Below are 20,277 nucleotides of genomic sequence, written 5' to 3' on the forward strand. Positions count from 1 at the left end.
AACATAACATGCTGATGAACTCTAACCACTCCAACTGGTCTCATCCACATAGCATGGCTACATCCTATGGACAGCCCTATCCTAAGCAACCACATACCACAACTAACAACCTATATACCTTATACTTTCAAAATGATGTATTTGGCACTGGATTCTCCATTTCTACCATCTATGTATTGCCATATTGCCTATTATTTAATGTGAACTCCAAAATAGGATTTTAAGCATTTGGTGCATAATGCAGAGTATTATTTTGGGGCTTTGTAACAAGTCAAGCCAAACCACCTCCGTTTTCACATGTTTTTCTTCCCTGCAAGTTGAGGGAAGCAGCAGAAGGCACAAATCTCTAAGAGTTTCAGCTTTTTCTTGGAAAATACAAGTTGGTCAAAATAAGCTCTTAAAATCTAGCAGAGGCCACACAAGCCTAGCACAGTAGGAAATCACATTTCTTTGTGTTGTGCCGTATCAAGCCTCAGCTCCTGTCCATCTGTAACAAGGTATTTTCTTTCTCTCAGTTTTCAGTGTAGTCAGGAAAAGAAGATGGTGAGCTACACCTAGGTTCTCCTCAGAAAAATAAGCCCTCTTTGTAAAGCAACCTAGCAAACAAGTTACAGGATCTGCAGGTGCTTTAAGGCACAAGACATTTCACTCCTGAGATTTTCTTGTGAGGCCTGGAATACCCCAGGTCACTAGTACCTTCCCCTTAAATTCAGAAAGCAAGGTTCTGAAAAACAAGCTACTTCAAAGCCAGTCTTCTCTATGCATAAACCAAAATTTTTATAGCTGACATTGTTAAAAAGACATTCCTGTCCAGCTTACCTCAGTTGTGCTTTCTCTTCTTCCATCCAAATAAAAAAGGAGAAAGCTGGGGGTTTTTTTTCAGACAGTGTGAAGTAGTATATCTTGCCAAGATCCCTCAGTAACACTTTTTCTCCATCACTATCAGGTTCTGCAGCCTTTATGTATGCCAAGGGATGAGAAGCAGCTGAATGAGTCAGTCTCTCTCAGTCAAAACCAGTATTTGTTGCAAGACACTTGAGGTAAAACTAAAGCAGCTGGGGAGGTGGAAAGTGTTATCTGAACACCCACTCCTCTGTGGGTATAGAAAATGAGGAATTCAGGAGTACAGCCTGCACACACCATGTGTGCTGCTCTCCAGGCAAACCACACCAGGCACTGTGCAAATCATCAGTTGCTTGATCTGGCCTCAGCTGAAGCTTGTTTATAACTCACTGAAGCTGCTGGAATACAACCATCACTATTGCTCAAGGCAATTACCTAAAATATCTCAGCTATTCATTTTCATCCTTACGTCAAAGCTGTGTTTAATGGATCTGACACTGTGCCTTACAGTACCGTACACCTGCTATTAAGCAAGCCATCATGAGAGCTTACAGGTTTGAAATTTGCTGCTTAACTCACTACTACTTCACCATCAGCACCTGAATGAAATGCAACTCCCATGGCAGTAATTTTTTTTTGGCAAACAGTTTCACTGTTACCCTTTTTATTCATTTCTACCCAAACCCACGGATGCAGAATTCACAACATGCATATTAACTTACTCCCACCAGCTCAGCTAAATAAATCATTATCCACAGTTCAGCTCACCTGCAAAGATCAAACCAAAATTCTCTGACAAAGTACTCCTGCTGCCCTTGTCTAGTAACTTTAATCTAATCTACAGAGTGATCCATAGAGCCAACTTGCTATCAAGTTCCAAAATCAGTGATGAATCTGCAGGACTGTTAAAAACACAGACCTTACAGGCAGAGGTGTTTGAACACTCCTGCTTTTCACTAATAATGTCCTTTGTTTGATGTCCTTCTAATAATTGCCAAATCAATGGCATGAACAGATGCTCCTACTACTCCAAAGCAGTGAAGACAAAGGGTGGTGATACTGCAGAAACTGCAGTGGTCAGGACGAATGAAATATGACATTGAAATTCTAGCAGCAGTTCTGAGAAAATATTGAGTGTTTTGCTAGGCTCCCAAGCAACCAGATGCTGAACAAGGCCAAAAAGCAGGTAAAATAGTGCCTCCAGTTCTGCATGCAGAAGGTACAGGGAGGACATCCAGAAAGCAGCACATACCTTTTCAGGTGTCACCTTCACCGTGTCGCAGCAGATGGAATTACAGCCCACAGCACAGCACTGAGAAAGCATCAATCTGATATTTAAGCTGTCTGCTTTGAAAGACAAACTACAAGTGACACAGCTGCCTGGCTGAACCCACACCCACCACCCGTGGTGCCAGGCAGGCTCAGCACAACTGCACTGACAGCAGCTCAGGAGTGAGCCGTGACTTCCAGGGGAACCATGCTTGGCAGGAAGGTCACTCCCACCTCAACTTGTCACTGCTGCCAGACAGTCCTTGGGCTGTTCCAACTGACTGCAGCACAGAAACTGTGCCCAAAAAGAGAGGGAGCAGTTTTCTGCATGCCAGCAAAATCAGTGAGGAGTCAGATGGGCACCCAGGCTAAAGGAATGGCCACCTCCCACAGCAGGATAGCTCAGTCACTCCTCAGCCTGCTCCAGCCCTGCCAGTGGGGCTTGTGCTCAGGCCCACAGCCAGAAACAACCTCTAGGGCAAAGATTTTTACTTCTTCCACCACCAAAATTGCAAATGGTTACAATACTGTAAACAATGGTTCACTGCACCCTTCTGAGATCGATCCAGAAGCAAACACCTAAAGTTACTAAAATGGGGGGAAATCAAATTCATCTCCCATCCAGCCTCTACCTGTACAGCACTCTTTTAAAACATAGAATTTGTTAATAATTGTGCGTCTTCTAGCTTTCCTCATCCACAGCAACACATAATAAAAAATACTGGCATAAAACCAGCTCACACATCTGGTCACAGTAATCAGAAACACCACACCTCACACACCACCCATTCACCCTGTGTGCATCTGAACTGCTTGATGGGTCAAGTGCCCACCCTATAAAGCCAAGAAGTCACCAACTCAGCTTAAGAAGAACTGGGTTTGTTTAGCTCAATTTTGTGCTTCTTACAGAACTACAGCAATTCATATTCTTCAAGCACTCAGTGCTGTATCTTCATGCCCTTATGTGACCAGCCACCAGCTTAGACACACCGCTGTTCTGACAGGGCAGATGATACAAATCCTCAGTGCTCATCGTAGAAGCAACAGCTTTTCACAGTTACCTGGAAACATTATTTCAAATCAGCTGAAGCACAGCTTTGTACAGCAGAGCCCCCAGGCACAGAAGGGACAGTGTCTCTGCCACATGCCCCCTGATCACAGCACAAGACAGCAGCAGGGGATCCAGGGCTCTTCTCTGATCATCAAGGAGCAGCAACTACCTGTGACTGAATGAGAAAAACAAGTAAACAGGACCAAAAGGGCAATTTGCTACACCTGTGCCATCCAGAAGAATGCACATATAGTCCTTAGTGAGTTGAGTGCACTGCTCTGTCTTCTTGTTCAGCTCAATCAAAGCATCCCACAGGTAGGTTGTTACAGGAGCAGGAAAACTAAATCAGACAACACAACTTCCAAAGAGGGACTAACCTCAATGGTGAAGTAAGAACATGAGAACTCTGCTGGCTTCTCCCATCCAGCATCGATGTACTTTATATTCTCCCAACACAAGACTAGGCACAAAGGATAAAGAGCTCATAAAGCTACCAAAAGGAGCAATTCCAAATGAAGCCACCAGGAACACCAAGAATGCAGTAAGAAACACGTTGTGATGGTCCAAATACAAGAATAAACCACAGCTTTCCCAAAGGGTATACAGGGAATTTACCTAGATGGAACTGCCCAGGCTTAGGTCTGGTTTTCAGAAGAGATCTGGTTCATGAGTGATTGCCCATAGCAATGCACAAACACCAGCCACACAGAGGTCCAGTGCCATGTGGCCACCACTCTGCTGCACAAGCAGAGCAGCTGGTGGCTGTACAAGGACATGGGACTGCCACTTCCAGCTGTGACAGGATCCCGAGGAAGGTGAGGGCAGGCACAGAATCTAAGAACAAGTCCCAGCCTTATCTTATCACGGCGGTGTTAGAGGCAAAGGCTGAGCTCTGTTTTCCCAGCAGGATGCCTGGCAGTTGCTGTCCCATTTCAGAGTATCATTCCATGAGATGACTGACAGCAAGATAAACCAGCTGCATCACCACACCCTAGCCAGGAATGCGGCACTGTCACTGAGCTCTCACCGGCTGCCTGCAACAACACCAGGTGCAGGCAACAGTTACTCCAGAGCAGTATCTCTCCCTGTTCACCGTGTTAGAAAGGATGCATTCTATCTATAATACTTAAAGACTTTTGAAAACCTAAAGCATTGGCAACAGTGTATTCATATCCATCTCGGTGAGGAACTGAGGCCACATCCTATAAAGGCAATTCACTTCCACTTGCACAAAGCTACTTATTGAAGACAGCTGCACTCCAAGCTGTTACTAGTTCGACTCTTTGCTTACCTGTGGGATATGAAAGTTTAGATAAAGGTATTTGACATTAAAATCAGTTGAGAAAAACATCCTAACAAGTTCCTAAGCCGATTTGCTTTTCTTAGCATGACAGGCTTTACAATATTTCTTGCAATTCTCTGCTTCATGCTTTGTTCAAAACTTCCTGATTATACGAATAAAATAATGCCCAAAGCACACCAAAAATCTTTTAATAGAGTCAAAATGAAAGTATAGGATCTATTACACCACCCAGCCTTTCCCCTCCACTGGAGAAGCATTAGAGCCTTTGGACATCTCATTTCCACAAGAAGGTTATTTAGTTCTCGAGTTTGGAGTAAAGTATTTAATCGCCAAAGGATTTGCAAATTACACATGAATATGCATGTAGCACTTCTCACCATGACATAAATCCTATTGTATATTTATGAATGGATTGCTTTGCCTCTAGCTTCTACATGTATATAAACACAGGTTTTAATCTCCAATTCCTTCCTCCCTCCCTTCTTTTTAAGAAGTTGCTTAAACAAATTTGCATTTTTGGAATCTATTACCTACAGAGTATTTCTTGCCTTTTTTTTTTTTTTTTTTTTTTTTTAAAAACTCCATAAACCTCCTTCTCCCATCAGGCAAAGGGCTTACTTATGAAAGGCTTTAAAGACCCTGTAAACACGGCCATAAGGGAAATAAGCAATAGTGTAATATGGCTTGGGAGAGAAAAAGTTGAAGGAACAATCCCTGGAAAAAGGAGTGCACCAGAGCTGGGAACACAAAGGTATAAAATGACATGTCAACAGCTCGCCTTGGACTGCAAAGCCACTAGCTAGGGGGGAGTAAACCCTCCATAAATATGGAGAATGCAACATAAATAATACAACTGTTGTTGTGAAACCCCTAATTCATACTGACATAACCTCATTATTCCCTACCCCTCTGAACAGGCATCTAGGCTGGTCACAAAGCAGCTGGACCAAAGCAGCATTTCAGCTTGTCTTCAACAAAAAGAGGTAAGAGGCAGCACTGTCATTCAGAGTTGTTGCCACACAACTACCCAACTATTCCAGACAAGTAATTCTAACAATAAAGCCCTTAAAAGGTGTTGTTAAAATCATTAAACTTTAGTTATTTCACTGCAAATCTGTTCAGAATTAAATCTGACTGCAAAGGAACACTTACCAGCCACACTCCATCAGAAGCAAGTGCCACAAACACTTTATTCCAAGAATAAAGTTTACAGGTGTGAACACCACTTGGGCTGTTCTCATTTTTGTTACTACACACAGCAAAACCCCAACACCCAGGAGCTAACTGCATCAAATTCCACCTTCTTTCAAGGACCTGGTGCCACTTGGCTCTGGTCACAGAACCGGAGCAGCCTCCAGGGCCGTCCTGCTGCCTGGGGCTGTGGCAGCAGCCACAGAGACACAAGGACCTGTGTGACACAGGACCAAACCCTCCCTCCACAAAGAGGCAGGTGTAAACCAGGCTGTGAAGTGCAGCATGCTCAGCTGCAGGCATGTGCTCCTCCACTCATCGAGGGATCTTTTCCTGACAGGAAGGAAGAAGCACACAGCACCTGCCCCAAACCCCACAGTGAGTGCACTGCAAAGGAGCCCCAGCCCAGCCACACTGACCATGCAACACAATTGTCAGAGCTGCCACCCAAAACTGCAGGAGCCTGCATCTGGGAAGCAGAGAGAAAAGAAACCAGGAAGCACTCTCGGGTATTATCTACAGACTACTGGACAAATAGAGAATAAAGATGAGAAAATTCAACACAGAACATTTGCTTTAGGGATAAGAGTGGCATTTACAAAAGATGTGTGAAAACAAGCCTGAGGGGAAGACTCTGTATGACCAGTTCAGTTGCAAACTTGTTTCTGCAAACTAACATTTTTATCCATGCAACCCTTTTGCAAATGACCACGCCAGGCTCCTGCCATGCACCTCTCCCCCTTCCATCCACACAACCTTCTCCTGAACAGAAAGCTTAAAAAGGAAGTGAGAAGTACTGCCCAAGGAATGTAAGAGAAGCAAATGAGATGTGCTTTAAGAAAGTGTTCACATTCAGGTTATGCTTTCATTAGCATCAGGCAGATCACGACAGATACCTTCTAAACTGAATTATTAGTAAGACAGTTGTATGAGAAACCATGGCTGCCACACAGCACTCAATTAATTAACAGATGACAGATGATAATGTATCTACCTTTACTCAGAATTACAGACCATCTCAGCTGAGTTTTCACATCCAAATTTAAAAAGCCAAACAGAAAAGTTAAGAAGTCTAAGACATCTTACAAAACTTTATAGTGCCACAAAAAAAACTCCACAGGACATGGCAGAAGCCATGACATTTCACTTCCCTCCACATACAGATTTACAGATTGAAACAAGACAGAATAACACTCACTGAGGGCTGCAAAGAGATCCCTTTGCCAGACAAATCTGCCCATGTCTAGAAAACTGGAAAACTTTTTGAGAACTAGCTGTTAAACAGCCCAAAGCCTTCTATGTATGTGTCCATACAAGAATTAAACAGTCCCATCAAGGCAGTAACTTGTGTAAACTCTGATGATTAGACCTTGTGGTGTGACATAAGAAAAGTGACATAACAAAAGACAAATAGCAAACCTGGCTTACTGCCTTGCTGGCTGGCAAGCTATTTAGGTTAGCTGGATGTGGAGATGACTTCAAGGAATTTCAGAAAAATCTAAACAAGTGGGTCAACTGACAGCTGAAGTGGAGAGAGACCAGATGTTGAGAAATGTTGAATAATATACTGAATAGGAGAGTTTAACCTCCCTATTCTCTGCAGAGTTAACACACCACTAATCAAATACACCTGGGAATCACCACATTCATGCTCCAACAAAAAGCCTGTTCAAAGTGATGATTTAATTTCGAGTTTAACCATGCCAAAACTCTACAACACTAAAAGTTATTCATGCTAAGAATATTTATTTTTTAAAAAAACACTATTCAATATGAAAAGCTCACCTGGAATTAGATACAGTACAGGTCATCAGAATTTAGATAAGTCTTACTATTTTTTCTAAAAATACCTGGCACCACCCATGACAGGCCACCAGCCTGAGATACTTCACGGGAAACAAGGTGGATAATTTACAGAGGTGCATCACATGAGACAGCCAAATACTTTCCACTATCACCCCCACCCAAATCCTCTTTGAGATGATTTGGATAAGCAGCTCACACATATACTCAGCATTTCAAACAGTTCAACAATGGAGCCAGTGTCCAGGATGAAGATGTCAGGAGATGACTCCTCCTCTTCACTCAGGGGCCAGGTGCTGCGGTGTGACAGGTTTCTGCTGCCAAGCCATGGTGCTAACCTGCCTGAGGGAGGATGTCCCGTGGGATTCCTGCACTTGATGGCCTGGAGGCTGCATGGCCAAGGGGACAGCTGTGCCACCAGCACGTCTTCTGGTGGCTGCAGAGCCTCAGCTGGCTCATGACATCCAGAGCTGTGCCTAACAAAAGCAAAATTAACCACTAAATTATTCACAGGATGGTTTCACAGAGCAGTTCTGGAGTTATCTACATTTTCCTGTGCTGCTTGAAGGGTCCAGAAGGTTATTTTACCCACTGCTGTTCCTCTGCAGGCCATCCTCCCTGTGGGGTGGGGTTGTGAAGGATGAAACAGCAGAGAGCCCTCTCCCTGGCAGGGGACTGCCCTTGTTCTGAGTACAAGGCTATTAAGGCAGTTGAAAGTCACATATGAGAAATCTGCAAGCTGTTGCAGGGTCATTTAAGCAATAGTTTCACTTACACTTCAGTTCAAAGTAGCTGTGTGACCACCTTACATCTCAACTCTGCACAGAGCAGATATGAATGACTGCCTCTCGCAAATCAATACTGTTTATTGCGTGCTTTAAATCAATAAAGCTTCCCTCCATAGAGTACATTCTTCTAAAATAGTAATTAGGCATTTGAGGAGAACCAAACAGTTTCACTAAACAATACCATTAGTCCTGAAACATCAGTTTGACATCTCAGCCAGAAAGCACTTTGTCAGAACTAATTAATCCCCACAGCACCTCCATGAGATTGAGAAAGCAATTCATCTGTTTTTTAAATGTGTTGGGTACTTATACTGCAGAACATCGTGGCTGGGGTGGAATCCATAAGTATCAGCATAAACTGAGAACACACCAAGCCAGGAGAACCCATCCAAGAGCATGATAAAACCAGAAAACACTGACAGCTGTAGGACTTGGCTTCTTTACATCTTCCTGTTACACACCAAACCTCCTGTGACTATCTGGAGAGTCTTCCAGATGCCACTTCACTGAATGAGTGGCACTGAAAAGCAGTTATTTTTCTGCGGGGAGCAGTTTTGCCCACTGTTTGTTCAGGCAATTATCTATGCATGTAGCTTTAAAGGGAGGAGGGAACAGTAACCTTAGGCTCTGTGAACAAGAACTGAGCTTAAACTGCTCAAATACAGCCAAGTCCCCATTACCACAAGCAAAGTATGTAACCTTACTAAACAGGTCTCACTGATGGCAAGCAGCCAGCACGAGAAGTATTTCTCTCCAAGGAAGTGGTCAATCTGCATAGCTCTCCTACAGGTGCATGCAGTAGCATTAGTCTACATACCTCCACCTGACTCTGCCAAACTGCTGCCACCCCTTTTTATTGATTAATTATTCCAGCTAACACTTGCCCTGCTGGTGCAAGGCTTCCAGGTTCAGCCAGCCCTGGCACAGGGAGACCAGCAAGGCTTCCCCAAGCCAGCTGTATGCTCTCTCCCTGTCTCTGAGAAAGGCTTGAAGGTGTCCCATATGGCACAGTGAGTGCCAAGCCCAGCCCAGGACACGTCCCTGGTGCCAGCCCTGAGCTCAGCAGTGCCGGTGACGTGGGCAGAAACGCACCGTGGGGCGGTGACGCTGCTCGGAATGCTGAGCACACAGCAAGGACAGCCTTGGCAGCCTGCAGCCACCTCCAGGAGCACACAGCAGCAATCATTGCCTAATAGACTCCTCCAGCAACTGAGATTAGAGCTAGTCCCAAAAGGTGGAGTGGTGGGTCAGTGACAGGACACCCCCCCCCCCCGAGCCACCTAGCAAACATCATTTCTTTACATTCAAGTGATTTCATTAAACTCCTTTGGCCAAATCTTCCCATGTCTTCCAATAATTTTTCTGGCACAATCTAAGGGAATTTAAATCAGATTCAGACATGGAAAATTTTGCTGCAAACTCATCTTCCCATAATTGTGCTAGCTATGAAGCTGCCATGTGAAGAATATCTTTAGGAGATGCTCTGCCTCGTTGCTGGTTTCACACGGGCTCCAGCAAGTAAAAATTCATTCTTCCTATAAAACAATCAGAAATCGTGGGGCAGAGCTGAGCACCTGGGAACACCTCCTCAGCTGGGCTGGCAGAGAGCCTGACCAGGTCAGGTGCCTGGGGACAGTTTCGCAAGTGCACCCTCAGCAGCATTCCTGGGTTGCCACCAGAACCAGCCCCACTCCCACTCCTCCAAGGCTCCCAGCTCAGCCCCAGCTGTGCCACCACCAGTTTCTGCACAAGCACACACAGCCTGGATCAACTGCTTCTGTAAGTGAACCCAGACAGCAAAATGGCATTTTTCAGCCAGGGCACCTTCCAGACCTCACTCCCTGCACTGACACAGAATTTTACCCTGGCAGAAGCAGCAGCTTAAGGTGCCTCAAACACAACAGCATCAAGCACCTGCCCCAGATGCCCAACACTGCAGCCACCTCTCCCCTGTCATACCCACATCTTCTGGAATCTACTGGCCAATTTCCTGCCATTCCATTGGATGAAGATCAAGATAACTATGCTGATACGAAAATATATGACCTACATAGAGATGGAATTGTTGATTCTGTTGCCAAGTAAGTTTCCAGTCAGTGGCAACTTCTAACTTCACATGCTGTCAGTTTTTGAGGCAAAATTAAAGGAGTGAACTTGGGAGCAAGATGACCTTGCCAGAGCAGAAGATGAAGCTCAACCTACATATTTCTAAACAATGTGATTTACGGAGATTTCTTCAAAAGCACTTCTGATCCTTTAAGACTCAGAATTCCCCAAGATGCATTAAAAAGCTGCTGAGCTGAACAAAGCCTCACATTTTTCTTTTTTTTTTATGTTCCACAGAGAAGCAAGATAAAATAATGCTTTTTGTCATTCTAAAGTCACTGCCAACATCCTCTGTCTCTGCACACGTGTGCATACCACACCTTTAGCAGTGATGCCCTTGTTAAAAAGCATCACACCTGTTGTTTTCAGTTCCCTCCCCAGTGTGAGGTGAGCTTACACAACTGAGGATGCACGCTGGCTCTGAAGGCAGTCCCTGCATCCAGGCTTGTCTGTGGAGTCCACAGGAAAAAAAATAATATATATATATATATTTTAAAAAATAATTTGAAAAAATCAACCCAACCCCCACCCCAAAAATAATAAAGACTGATATTTTATAACTGAAGGGGTGTGATGGATTTCAGCTCCAACCCACTTTTCCAATCTACAGGTGCACCCTGAGCTAACTCATCTTGGAAGACACTTGACATTAACAAAATTAAAATAATTTCAAGTGTCACAATAATCTTACTTGATATCCTTGTCTCCTTATGCATTAGCACCTACATAAACCAATTGCTATGGGAAAAAAGTGAGAACAGCACAAATCCTCAACATTAGGACACCTGTTCTGAGAGGTGGCATTTGGATGACTTTGAAGACTGCATTTTTGTCCATCCCTTCTGTATTCGTGGAAAATGGTCATCAGCAGTTTCTATGGGCACACACTGAGCTGCCTGTTCCTTATAAAGCTGTCAGCTATTTTGGGGAATGCAAACAGGAGAAAGCAGCAGATTCACATATATATGACAGGGTGCTTAGCTAGATATCAGCAAAGAAAGGCAGCAACAGGCATCAACCCAGCAGCCTTCAGCTGCATGACCTATGCTGTTGGCAGTGATGAAAGAGCATTTCTCTCCCCTGGTTTTTCTATCTTGGAGAATTTTTCTCTCTTCTCCTTATGCTTACTGATATTCACCTACAGAAGAGCACAACGCCTTTTGTTCCTGCTGCCTTTCATTCCCCTCCCTTCTTCCAGCCCTTTTATTTTTAAGGATTCTCATATTTAAGTTAGCTATAGCAGCTTTATTCCAGTCATTAAAGTTATTCTACATTTAAGCAAGTAATCCGAGGAACAGAGAGTTACATACCAATTTTCAGCACAACGCTCACATTTCTAAATCTTTAATAAAGGCAGTTTGTAGACCAAGTGTGCAGAGCAGACTGGGGATGAAAAGCTTAAAGATCAGAATAATGCAGAGGAGACAATACTCTGCAGCATTTCTCATAAAGCCTAGAAGGGCATGGCTAGATGATGGTGCTCTCCATATAATAAGCCTGGCTTTTCTCCACTACAATCCTCAGGCTCAGCAAAGCTGAATCTTCCTGAGTAAACAGGTGGCCCTAACTATTTTAAATACACAAGATCTTACAGGTGACACCACATGCACTGGCCCTCAACCTTGGCAAATCTCTTCACCACAGCTCTGCTTTGGAGGTTCACACTGTAAAAACCTCCATGTGGAGTAGGAAAGGAATTTAGGTAACAAATGCAGAATCTGGGCTTTTACTTAATGACCATCTCCCAACCCTTTACAGCAGCAAGAGCCTTCAAGAAATGAAAAGCCATCAACTAAGGCACTGCTGCCTCCCAAAACTGAAAACATCTGATGCTGTTTAGTAATTTCATCAAATTTAAGCTCCAATTGCTCCTATTTCAACAGCTTCCATTCTCAACAGGAGTCCAGTGATAGAAATGAAATGAGAAGTTCAGTCAGCTCCATCTAAAATAACCCAGAAAAACCTGCTTACACCACCAGGCCAGTAGGAGAGTACAACACAAATATTCAAGAGTGGGATGGATTATCGGGCATGGCCAAATTTTCAGTGCATCCTGAAGCTTCCATGTTGAAGGGCAAGGAGAAGTTAAAAAATTTATCCTCTTACAAGACAGTCTGAAAGAGAGCAGAGGTTCCCATAAACCCGGTGTAAAGAGCCCAAGGACTGCACAGCACTGGAACAGAGATCCCCATCTCTAATCCTCACTCCTGATGAAAGCTGAAATCTCACTCAGGGCACTCTGCTGTTCAAGTGCTGCTTGTGCTGATGCTTATGAACAGGCAGCAGCTGCTGCTAAAGTTTTGAGACACCACTGGTATTTTCTGTTTGGCCACCAGCACAGCAGCTTCCAGGGCAGATGCACCCTGTGTGTTAAGAGCACAGACAGCTCTCTGGCATGGTTTACCGACTTTACATACAACTGGTATGTACTGGTGCAGACCTGAATGGTCTGTTTTAAAGGCTTACTTTTAAAACCAGGAATGACAAATTCTCTCACCCAGCTCAATAAGGTTTGATCTCCTGTCACATTGTATCCAATTCCTGAATTATCACATTATTAACAGATGTACCAAAAAAAGTCAGCTATGTGAGCTTCCTCTTCAAAAAGGAAAATACAGCAGGGTTTTGGTTTTTCCCCCACCTGTTCAGATGAATTGCCTTAGAGCTTTTTAACCTGAAATTCCTGTAATGCAAAGTACTTTGATTCTCTTCTGTTACACCATACCACAGGGACAGCAACAGTTAAATCACAAAATTCTTCAGATTATTTAATCTTAGGCAATTTCCCAAAATGCTCCAACATCCACAGGTACCTCAGGACTACCCTGAGTCATAAAAGTTACCAGGTAGAAGTGGTCTGACACGCAGCTGCTTCAACCAAGGCTCCAGGCACCTGAGCATCCCTGGGGCCAGCTCTACAGGACACTGAGATGCCACCAGGTGCCAGGGACCTCTTCCTGGCCAAGTATAACAGCCCCTCTCACCAACAGCCCATCAGCAGGACTGGAGCCATGTGTTACACAAGAAGTGGAAAGCACCAGCCCAGCTTCTGATTTCACACTCAAGGCCAGCTGAGGCCCCACCTTTCACCCCCAGCCTCCCCTTCCCTGCTGCAGACCCCATGTGCCCACAGCCAGGTCTGCTTCCCTGGCAGCCTGTTAAACCATCCTCAGCAGGACTGCAAACCTGCTGTCACAAAACAATGGCATGGCCCATGCCCTGCAGCTAGATGGTATCCCTGCTCATGCTTATTTCCAGTAAATTAAGCTAGAATGAAAGATTTAGGGAAGGTTTAAAAACCTGTGTTCTATCTTTCACTACCAGTTGCTACTCACTGATCAGGTTTACAAAGGCCCCCACTGAGCTGGGTTCAGAGTGAGCCCTAACAAACACATCTTCCTCCACATACCTCCAACTTGCCTTTCTACAGCCATGTTACCCAATATCTATTGGTTTTTGCTGGGTTACAGACAGACTGAGCACACAGAGCACTGTGGGAAATTCACAAACCAACGTCTCAGCTGCAGCAACTTTAAATAAGACTTGTAAAAGGCCAACTTTTCAAACATTGAAACTTTAAAATACTCAGGGTGTAAATCCAAGTTCACTCTTCTGCAGGGAGCAGGCATCTTCTGACCTGAGCTGAGAAATCCCCCATCAACTGGTTTTCACAGGCAGTGGTAATTACTTGGGAGAAAAACTTCTTTCCTCTATGGCAGAGGAGAATTTCAGCTCATAAAAGCTCACAGTCCACCAGCTGATGGGCAAGTGCTGTGTCACACAGCTGTTCACCTGTGGACCAATAGACTCTTGAGAACCTTGCAGATTTTCAGGGGCAGTGTCCAAGGCAGGCTGTTCCCTTGGTAGCACTACTGGAAGATGACTCAGATGCAAAGCTCTCAGGGCCACGTGTATCCAGGTGTATTTCTATGTGCACAACAAGTGTCATGTGATAAGAGTTATCAGAACGTGTCTGATTATTCTCCTCCAGCAGTGGTGAGCAGGTAATGATTCTGCGACAGCTCAGTACACACGGATAAACAAGGCACCATTTAGTCATTTCTGTCATTCTTGAATCACTAACCAAGGACACACAGGAATTTTTATAAGCCTGCATTAGGCCATTTAGATTTCTCTCTCGTCTTCATTCTCTGAACAAAACAAAGATGCCAGGAAAGCATTCCTAATTTAAGCTTCCATTGACTTTTATGAAGGTTAAAGAAACACCTTGGAGCAACTCTGTTACTGGCCCTTCTCAACCACATTCCTAAAACTGAACCCCCAGATGAGTTCCAAAGCCCTGGCCGGCAGCAGGTTACATTTGTGTACAGTACACACAAGGATTATTCCTGGAATGCAGAACACGCCTTGAAATCTTGTAAAACTGGACAATCATTCACTTACATGCTTAACAAAAAACCCATCTAAGTAAACAGAGCGAAGGCAAAGTCCTGACATCCCACCACGAATGGAAGCCCCTTCGAGGCACTGATCGCTGGAGGAAGGGGAATAAAGGAACACCAATTCAGAAACTGCACTTTCTGCCCCACAACAAGGAAAACGCTCACTGTCAGACGGGGAACTGTGTGAAATTTATCAATGACAAACTGCATAGCTCAGTTTGTTGGAATTTCCAACTCGCTAGGATGGATTTTTGAGTTCCTGTTTCTGGGAACTTCAGCCAACAAAGAATTAAAGGAGAAACTCAAAAACTTGTAGTTCCAATGGTGAGCCATCAGCTGAGGCTCCTGCCCGTTGAGGCTCCCGTGCTCGGGCTCCCCATGACCGCCCCAAACATGGAACTACAACACGCGGGGACAGAGTGCTACCTGGAAACGAGCTCGCTCTTGAGCGGCACCCTGCTTTTTCTGTTTATCTGACTTTTCTAAGTGAGTGATGCAGGAAAAGAGCTGCTCAGAGCAAGCAGGAGCGAGGGGACACCGCAGAGAAGAAGGCGGCAAAGAGAGGGCTCAGAGACACGCCCTGCAGCCAGTGACCTCCGCGATGGCCAAACTCGATTGAGGCCACGTCGCTGCTGGCAGAGGTGGGCCGGGATGGGGGACAGGCCCGCCGACACCTCTGCGGCCCCGCCGCGCCCCTCCCCACCGCCCCGAGCCGCGCTGCTCCCGTCCCCCGGAGTGCCCGGGCCGGCCCCAGCCCCGCCAGGGCCGCATGGCCGCGCCGATGGCACCGCCGAGCAGCGCGGCCGGGGAGAGAGCCCAGAGCGGCAGCAGCACAACTCCAGAGCCCCCTCCGCCCGTCCCCTCCATCCCTGCGGCGGGAGGCGGCGCTGCCCGGCCAGGCCCGCAGGTGACCCGCACCGCCCCCCGTGCCGTGCCGTGCCGTGCCGTGCCGTGCCGTGCCGTGCCGTGGAGCCCGAGCGGGGCCGGGGGACAGCAGCAGGTCCCGCCGGGCTCACGGGGAGCCGCCCGGGCTCTGGGCACACACCGCCCCGCGGGCCCCGCCCGCCGCCGCCCACCTGTCGCGGGGGTCGACCCAGCTGGTGGTGCGGCTGCCGTGGTCGATGTAGTACACCTTGCCGTCGTAGTCCCGCGCCTCCTCCCAGCCCTCGGGCAGCGGCAGCTCCTTCCGCGGCATGGTCCGCTCCGCCGGCCGCGCCGCCCCATGCACTGCACCGCACCGCACCGCCGCGCTCCGGGGGCCGCGCCGGGGCTCCCCTCCCGCGGGCGGCGCGCAGCGGTGCGGGGGCCGCGCCGGCCCAGCCGCGCAGGGAGGCGCCGCCGCCGCCGGGCAGCCTCACATGCCGGCCCCGCGGCGGGGGCGGGCCGGGGCGGTGCGGGAGGACGGCGGCGAGCCCGCGGTCAGCGCTGGGCGCAGAGCCCCGGCCGCTCCGCCCGCTCACGCCTCCATTTCCTGCCCCGCCGGCGGCCGCGCCGCCAGCCCCGCCCCGGCCACGCCCCGCCCACACCCACCGCCCGCCCACACCCGCGGCCACGCCCATTGGCTACACCCGTGGTCACGCCCCCTCGGCCACACCCACGGCCACGCCCCCGGGCCCGGGCGGGCCCGACAGGCTGCGCGCCCCCGAGCGCCCCGTGGCGGCGGGGCCGGCTGTGGGGCCGTGGGGCCGCTGTGGGGCGACCGGGCCGGCTGTGGGGCCGCTGTGGGGCCGGATGTGGGGCGGCCGGGCCGGCTGTGGGGCCGGCTGTGGGGCCGCGGAGCCCGCCAAGGTGCCAGCACTGGGGCTCGGGGCCCGCGGGGCTGGAGCACCGGGCCAGGGCCGGGAGCAGCCGCCAGAAGCTCTGCCCTGCTCGGCCCCTCCGAGAGGAAGCGCCGAGGGCACGGCGCGGGTGGCAGGGAGCGGATCGGGGCTGCCCGGGGCCCCGGTGGCATCGCACGGACGAGCGCAGCAGCTCGGGCCCCCTGGGCCAGGAGGTGGCCCTGCCCCGGTGCGCTGCCCTCGGGTGGCCCGGCTCAGCCCTGGGGGCCCCCGCAGGGGCTGGCGAGGAGCCATCGGAGCAGCCCACGGAGGTGACAGGGGTGACTTTCTGTGGGCTCCAGAGGCAAAGCTCGTGACAGCTGGACCGTGGATACACTTGGGGCCGTGGGGCAGCCGGGTTACAGAAGTAGTCAGGGCGGCACAGACAGCCCCCGGCACAGCCACATGCTGCACGGAGGGTGACGGTGCCCCCCGTGAGGGCAGGGCCCTTCCCGAGAGCCGCTGCCGGTGCCTGAGCGGGGCTCGGGCACAGCTGCCGTGCGGGTGGGGGCAGCTGTGAGGACGTGTCCCCACATCTTCTCTGCCCACATTTCGGTCATTCCGGCCTGAGCAGACACAGAGTGACAATGGAGCCCGTGCGGTGGCGCGCGATGGGGCGGTGGGCTGAGGCGGTGGCGGGCCCGGGGCGGCCTGAGGGCAGCTCTGTGGGAGCTCGGTGTGAGCTCTGTGAGAGGTGGCACTTCTCCCCGCCGAGCACCGGCCAACGCCGGTTTCCTGCTGCCGAGGGCGGGGGGAAAGCAAGAAGTTTAGTGGAGCTGCAGCTATTGAAACAGCAGAATGGAGCGGGGATCCCTGCCAAGCACACGGGTGGAAAAGGAAACTGGAGGATGGGAAAAGGGGAGCCTCGAAGGGCTGGAGAGGAAAAGTAAAAGTGAAAAAGACAATTAGAAATAACATCTCAGTTTTGTGCCAGATTTTTGTGGGATTTTTTTTTTTTTGTCTCAGGCTTTCTGTCAGCCTGCTGGGAGTCAGAACTGCTGATTCTCCGGAGGCCGAAGCAGAATGCGGTAGCAGTTGGCTGATGAAGCGATTGAGCAGGGAAGAAAATGAAGACAAGTAAAACTGAAAGTGAGGCATTTCAGGGAAAACAGCCTGGTTTAACCCCATTTTATCTGAAGCCACACTTAGTGTGGGCTACTAAATAAGTGGCTTTTATGAACAGCACTATAGACGAGGCTTTTAAATTAATAATAAATGAAGACTAGCTGTTTGTGCCCGCAGCTCTGGGCGGGTTTGCAGAGCGCCGGGCCCGCGCCAGCGGAGGGCACTGCACTTCTCTGGGGCACCGGGCTGCCCGCCGTGCCTGCTGTTTGCTCTGCTCTGATCTTAATTCCCTGCGTAATGGCGTTTCTCTCTTGGTAAAACCCTCAGCAAAGTGCTCAAGGCATTTCAAAAGGGGAAATGTGGCAAGAGGAAAAAAAAAATCAGCAGCAACTGATGTTTTTAAATGTTACAAGAGAAGATGTAAACTGCAAAGTGATAACACGTTGTTGTGTATTTTTATGGTCCTGTATTTGTGGTCCTATGTTCCAGCAAAGAGATACTTCCAAAAGACATTTTAATTTTTTTTTTTTTTTTTTTTTTTTTTTTTTTTTTTTTTTCCAAACTTTCGGAGCATATGTAGAGCATACCGCATAGGCTGTGTGCAAAGAACCTGACCAAATACCCTTTCTTTTCCAGATGTCATCAACTCCATTTAGGAAGAAAGTAATTGTGTAAATTTTTTTTACGTAATTGCTTCTGAAATAAATATCTCAGAAAATATTTGCAGGTAGTTCTGACTCAAGTCAAAAGATTTTATTTGTCCACTCCTCTTTATTTATTAACTCAGAAAAAAACCCCCAACCTGTCGTTGAACCATATGAATTTATAAATGTAATCAGGAATGTGCGTATGGTAACTTACTCCCTTTTACCACTTAGACTCACAACAAAAGAATTCGGCGTTATCAGAGTCTGTTTGAACTGTAAAACAATAAACAAACAGGCGATTGTTTTCTCATGAGCAAAGGAGAGGAAGGTTTCACTTGTAGGTAAGCTCTTACCTATGTGAAAAGGAAGAACAGAGCCGAGAACAAAGTCTGCAGAAACTAATTTATTTTTGCCCCGGGGTCAACATCTCTGGCATGACCTCATGTGCTGCACCTCCCAGTCCCACCAGAGTCCTCAACAGGCTGGTTACAAACTGCTCAGTAACAGGAGCTGCCTTTACCTGCTGGTGGTCTCTGCTTTAGAGGAGCTGGTTGCTTGATACTCGGGTTTCTTTTTTCCTAAGACATTCAAAAGTCTAAATTTTGTACTAGACACTTGAAGCTCTATTCTTAATTGAGTGCAAATAACAAAAACTCCAAGGTGAAAAGTGGCTGAGGCACAGTATTGGTCTCTTAGCCAACACCTTCAGATATCTGAACTGAAATAGGAGGAAAAATGGGTTTAAATTCAATTACCAGGAAACAATTGCATTTAGCCATTTTATTTAAAAATTACAACTACAACTACATCAATTACAACTACATTTTATTTAAAACTTCCAGTTTTTTTCAACTTGAAACACAGTATCATTTCTGTGGAGGGCTCTCTTACCGTTCTAGAAAGCCCGTTCCCTATCCTGCCCACCCCCAAACTGTATGTCAATATTTTTCCATTTCCAAATGGAATTTTATTTTTTAGAATGGTCAAAAGCGGGTTTGGAGCAACGGAACATTTCATTGTGGCAGTAACCTGAAACCTTCCCTCTTTCAGCAGCTGTTTCCAGCCCAGCAGGAAAAGCAGAGGTGCCCAGGAGGGAGGGAAGAGCGCACACAACCTGCTGTACTTTCCAGTACCAACATGAAAGGGATTTTCTGTAAACATTGGCAAACCCACTTCATTGTTTTCTTTCAAACTGCTCCTTAAAAGACCCCTTGCTGGAGGCCTGAAATAAAAAAACAGGAGCTGCCGTCCACACAGCCATCCTGTTGCTCTGGCAGGTGTTGGCTGCACCGTGCCCGGTGCCCCGCTGGGCCCAGCACCCCTCATTCCATATGAGACACCTGGCCCTGTGCCCTGGGGTGACTTTATGGTCCTTGTATCTTCAATCATCTGTCCTGTTTATGTTGGATATTGTGTTCTGTACCTTTCAGACTGGTTCTGAGAGTGAAGTGGGGTAAGAAGCAGCACAGAGTTTATTTTCAGAAATTGCACTGACTCCTCTGCATTCTGCTCCTGGACTGTGATGTCTGCAGCACGGACAGACAGCGGGACAGAGACCTCCTGTGCTTTTAGTTGGTTTAGCTAGCTGAGGCAGAGAAATTCCCTGGATTGTTTTTTTCCCCATTTTTCTTGGAACTGTTTAAAACTGTTCTGGACTGAAAACCCAGAGAGACACCCAGATCTCACACCTGTGGCCCACTGGGACCTGGACCTTGGCTTTTTCCAGTGCCAGAGGAACTGATAAGAGACTGGGAGAGCTGAGCTAACCCATGGCAAGGACTTTCTCAATTTTGCCATCTCTTTTCAGAGCAGCAAGAGGTTTTATTGTTTCATATTATTAATTCTTTATGCTTGTGGACACTTTCTTTGTTAAATAAATAGCCTTTTCCACGAATCTCCAAAGAAATTCTTTCCTGGACCACTTGGGGGAGGGGCCGTTTGTGTTTGCTTTCCAGAGGGACTCCATTCAGAGGTTTTCTCCCAAATTTGCC

The 20,277-nt window shown here is 47.6% G+C and overlaps 1 protein-coding gene across 1 annotated transcript in view; it reads right to left on the bottom strand.

The window, feature by feature from the left end:
- Positions 1-15,952, bottom strand: part of WWC1 (WW and C2 domain containing 1) — a gene marked incomplete at its 5' end in the record, with an annotated part of 65,938 nt that extends 49,986 nt beyond the window's left edge. The window contains one exon of the mRNA XM_083871999.1: positions 15,834-15,952. Within this exon, the coding sequence (XP_083728125.1) occupies positions 15,834-15,952 (119 nt within the window). The remainder of the gene's footprint in view (positions 1-15,833) is intronic.
- Positions 15,953-20,277: the final 4,325 nt, after the last annotated feature.

The sequence above is a fragment of the Zosterops lateralis genome (assembly GCF_965231275.1).
Source record: "Zosterops lateralis genome assembly, chromosome: 14".
In the NCBI taxonomy this organism is placed as follows: domain Eukaryota; kingdom Metazoa; phylum Chordata; class Aves; order Passeriformes; family Zosteropidae; genus Zosterops; species Zosterops lateralis.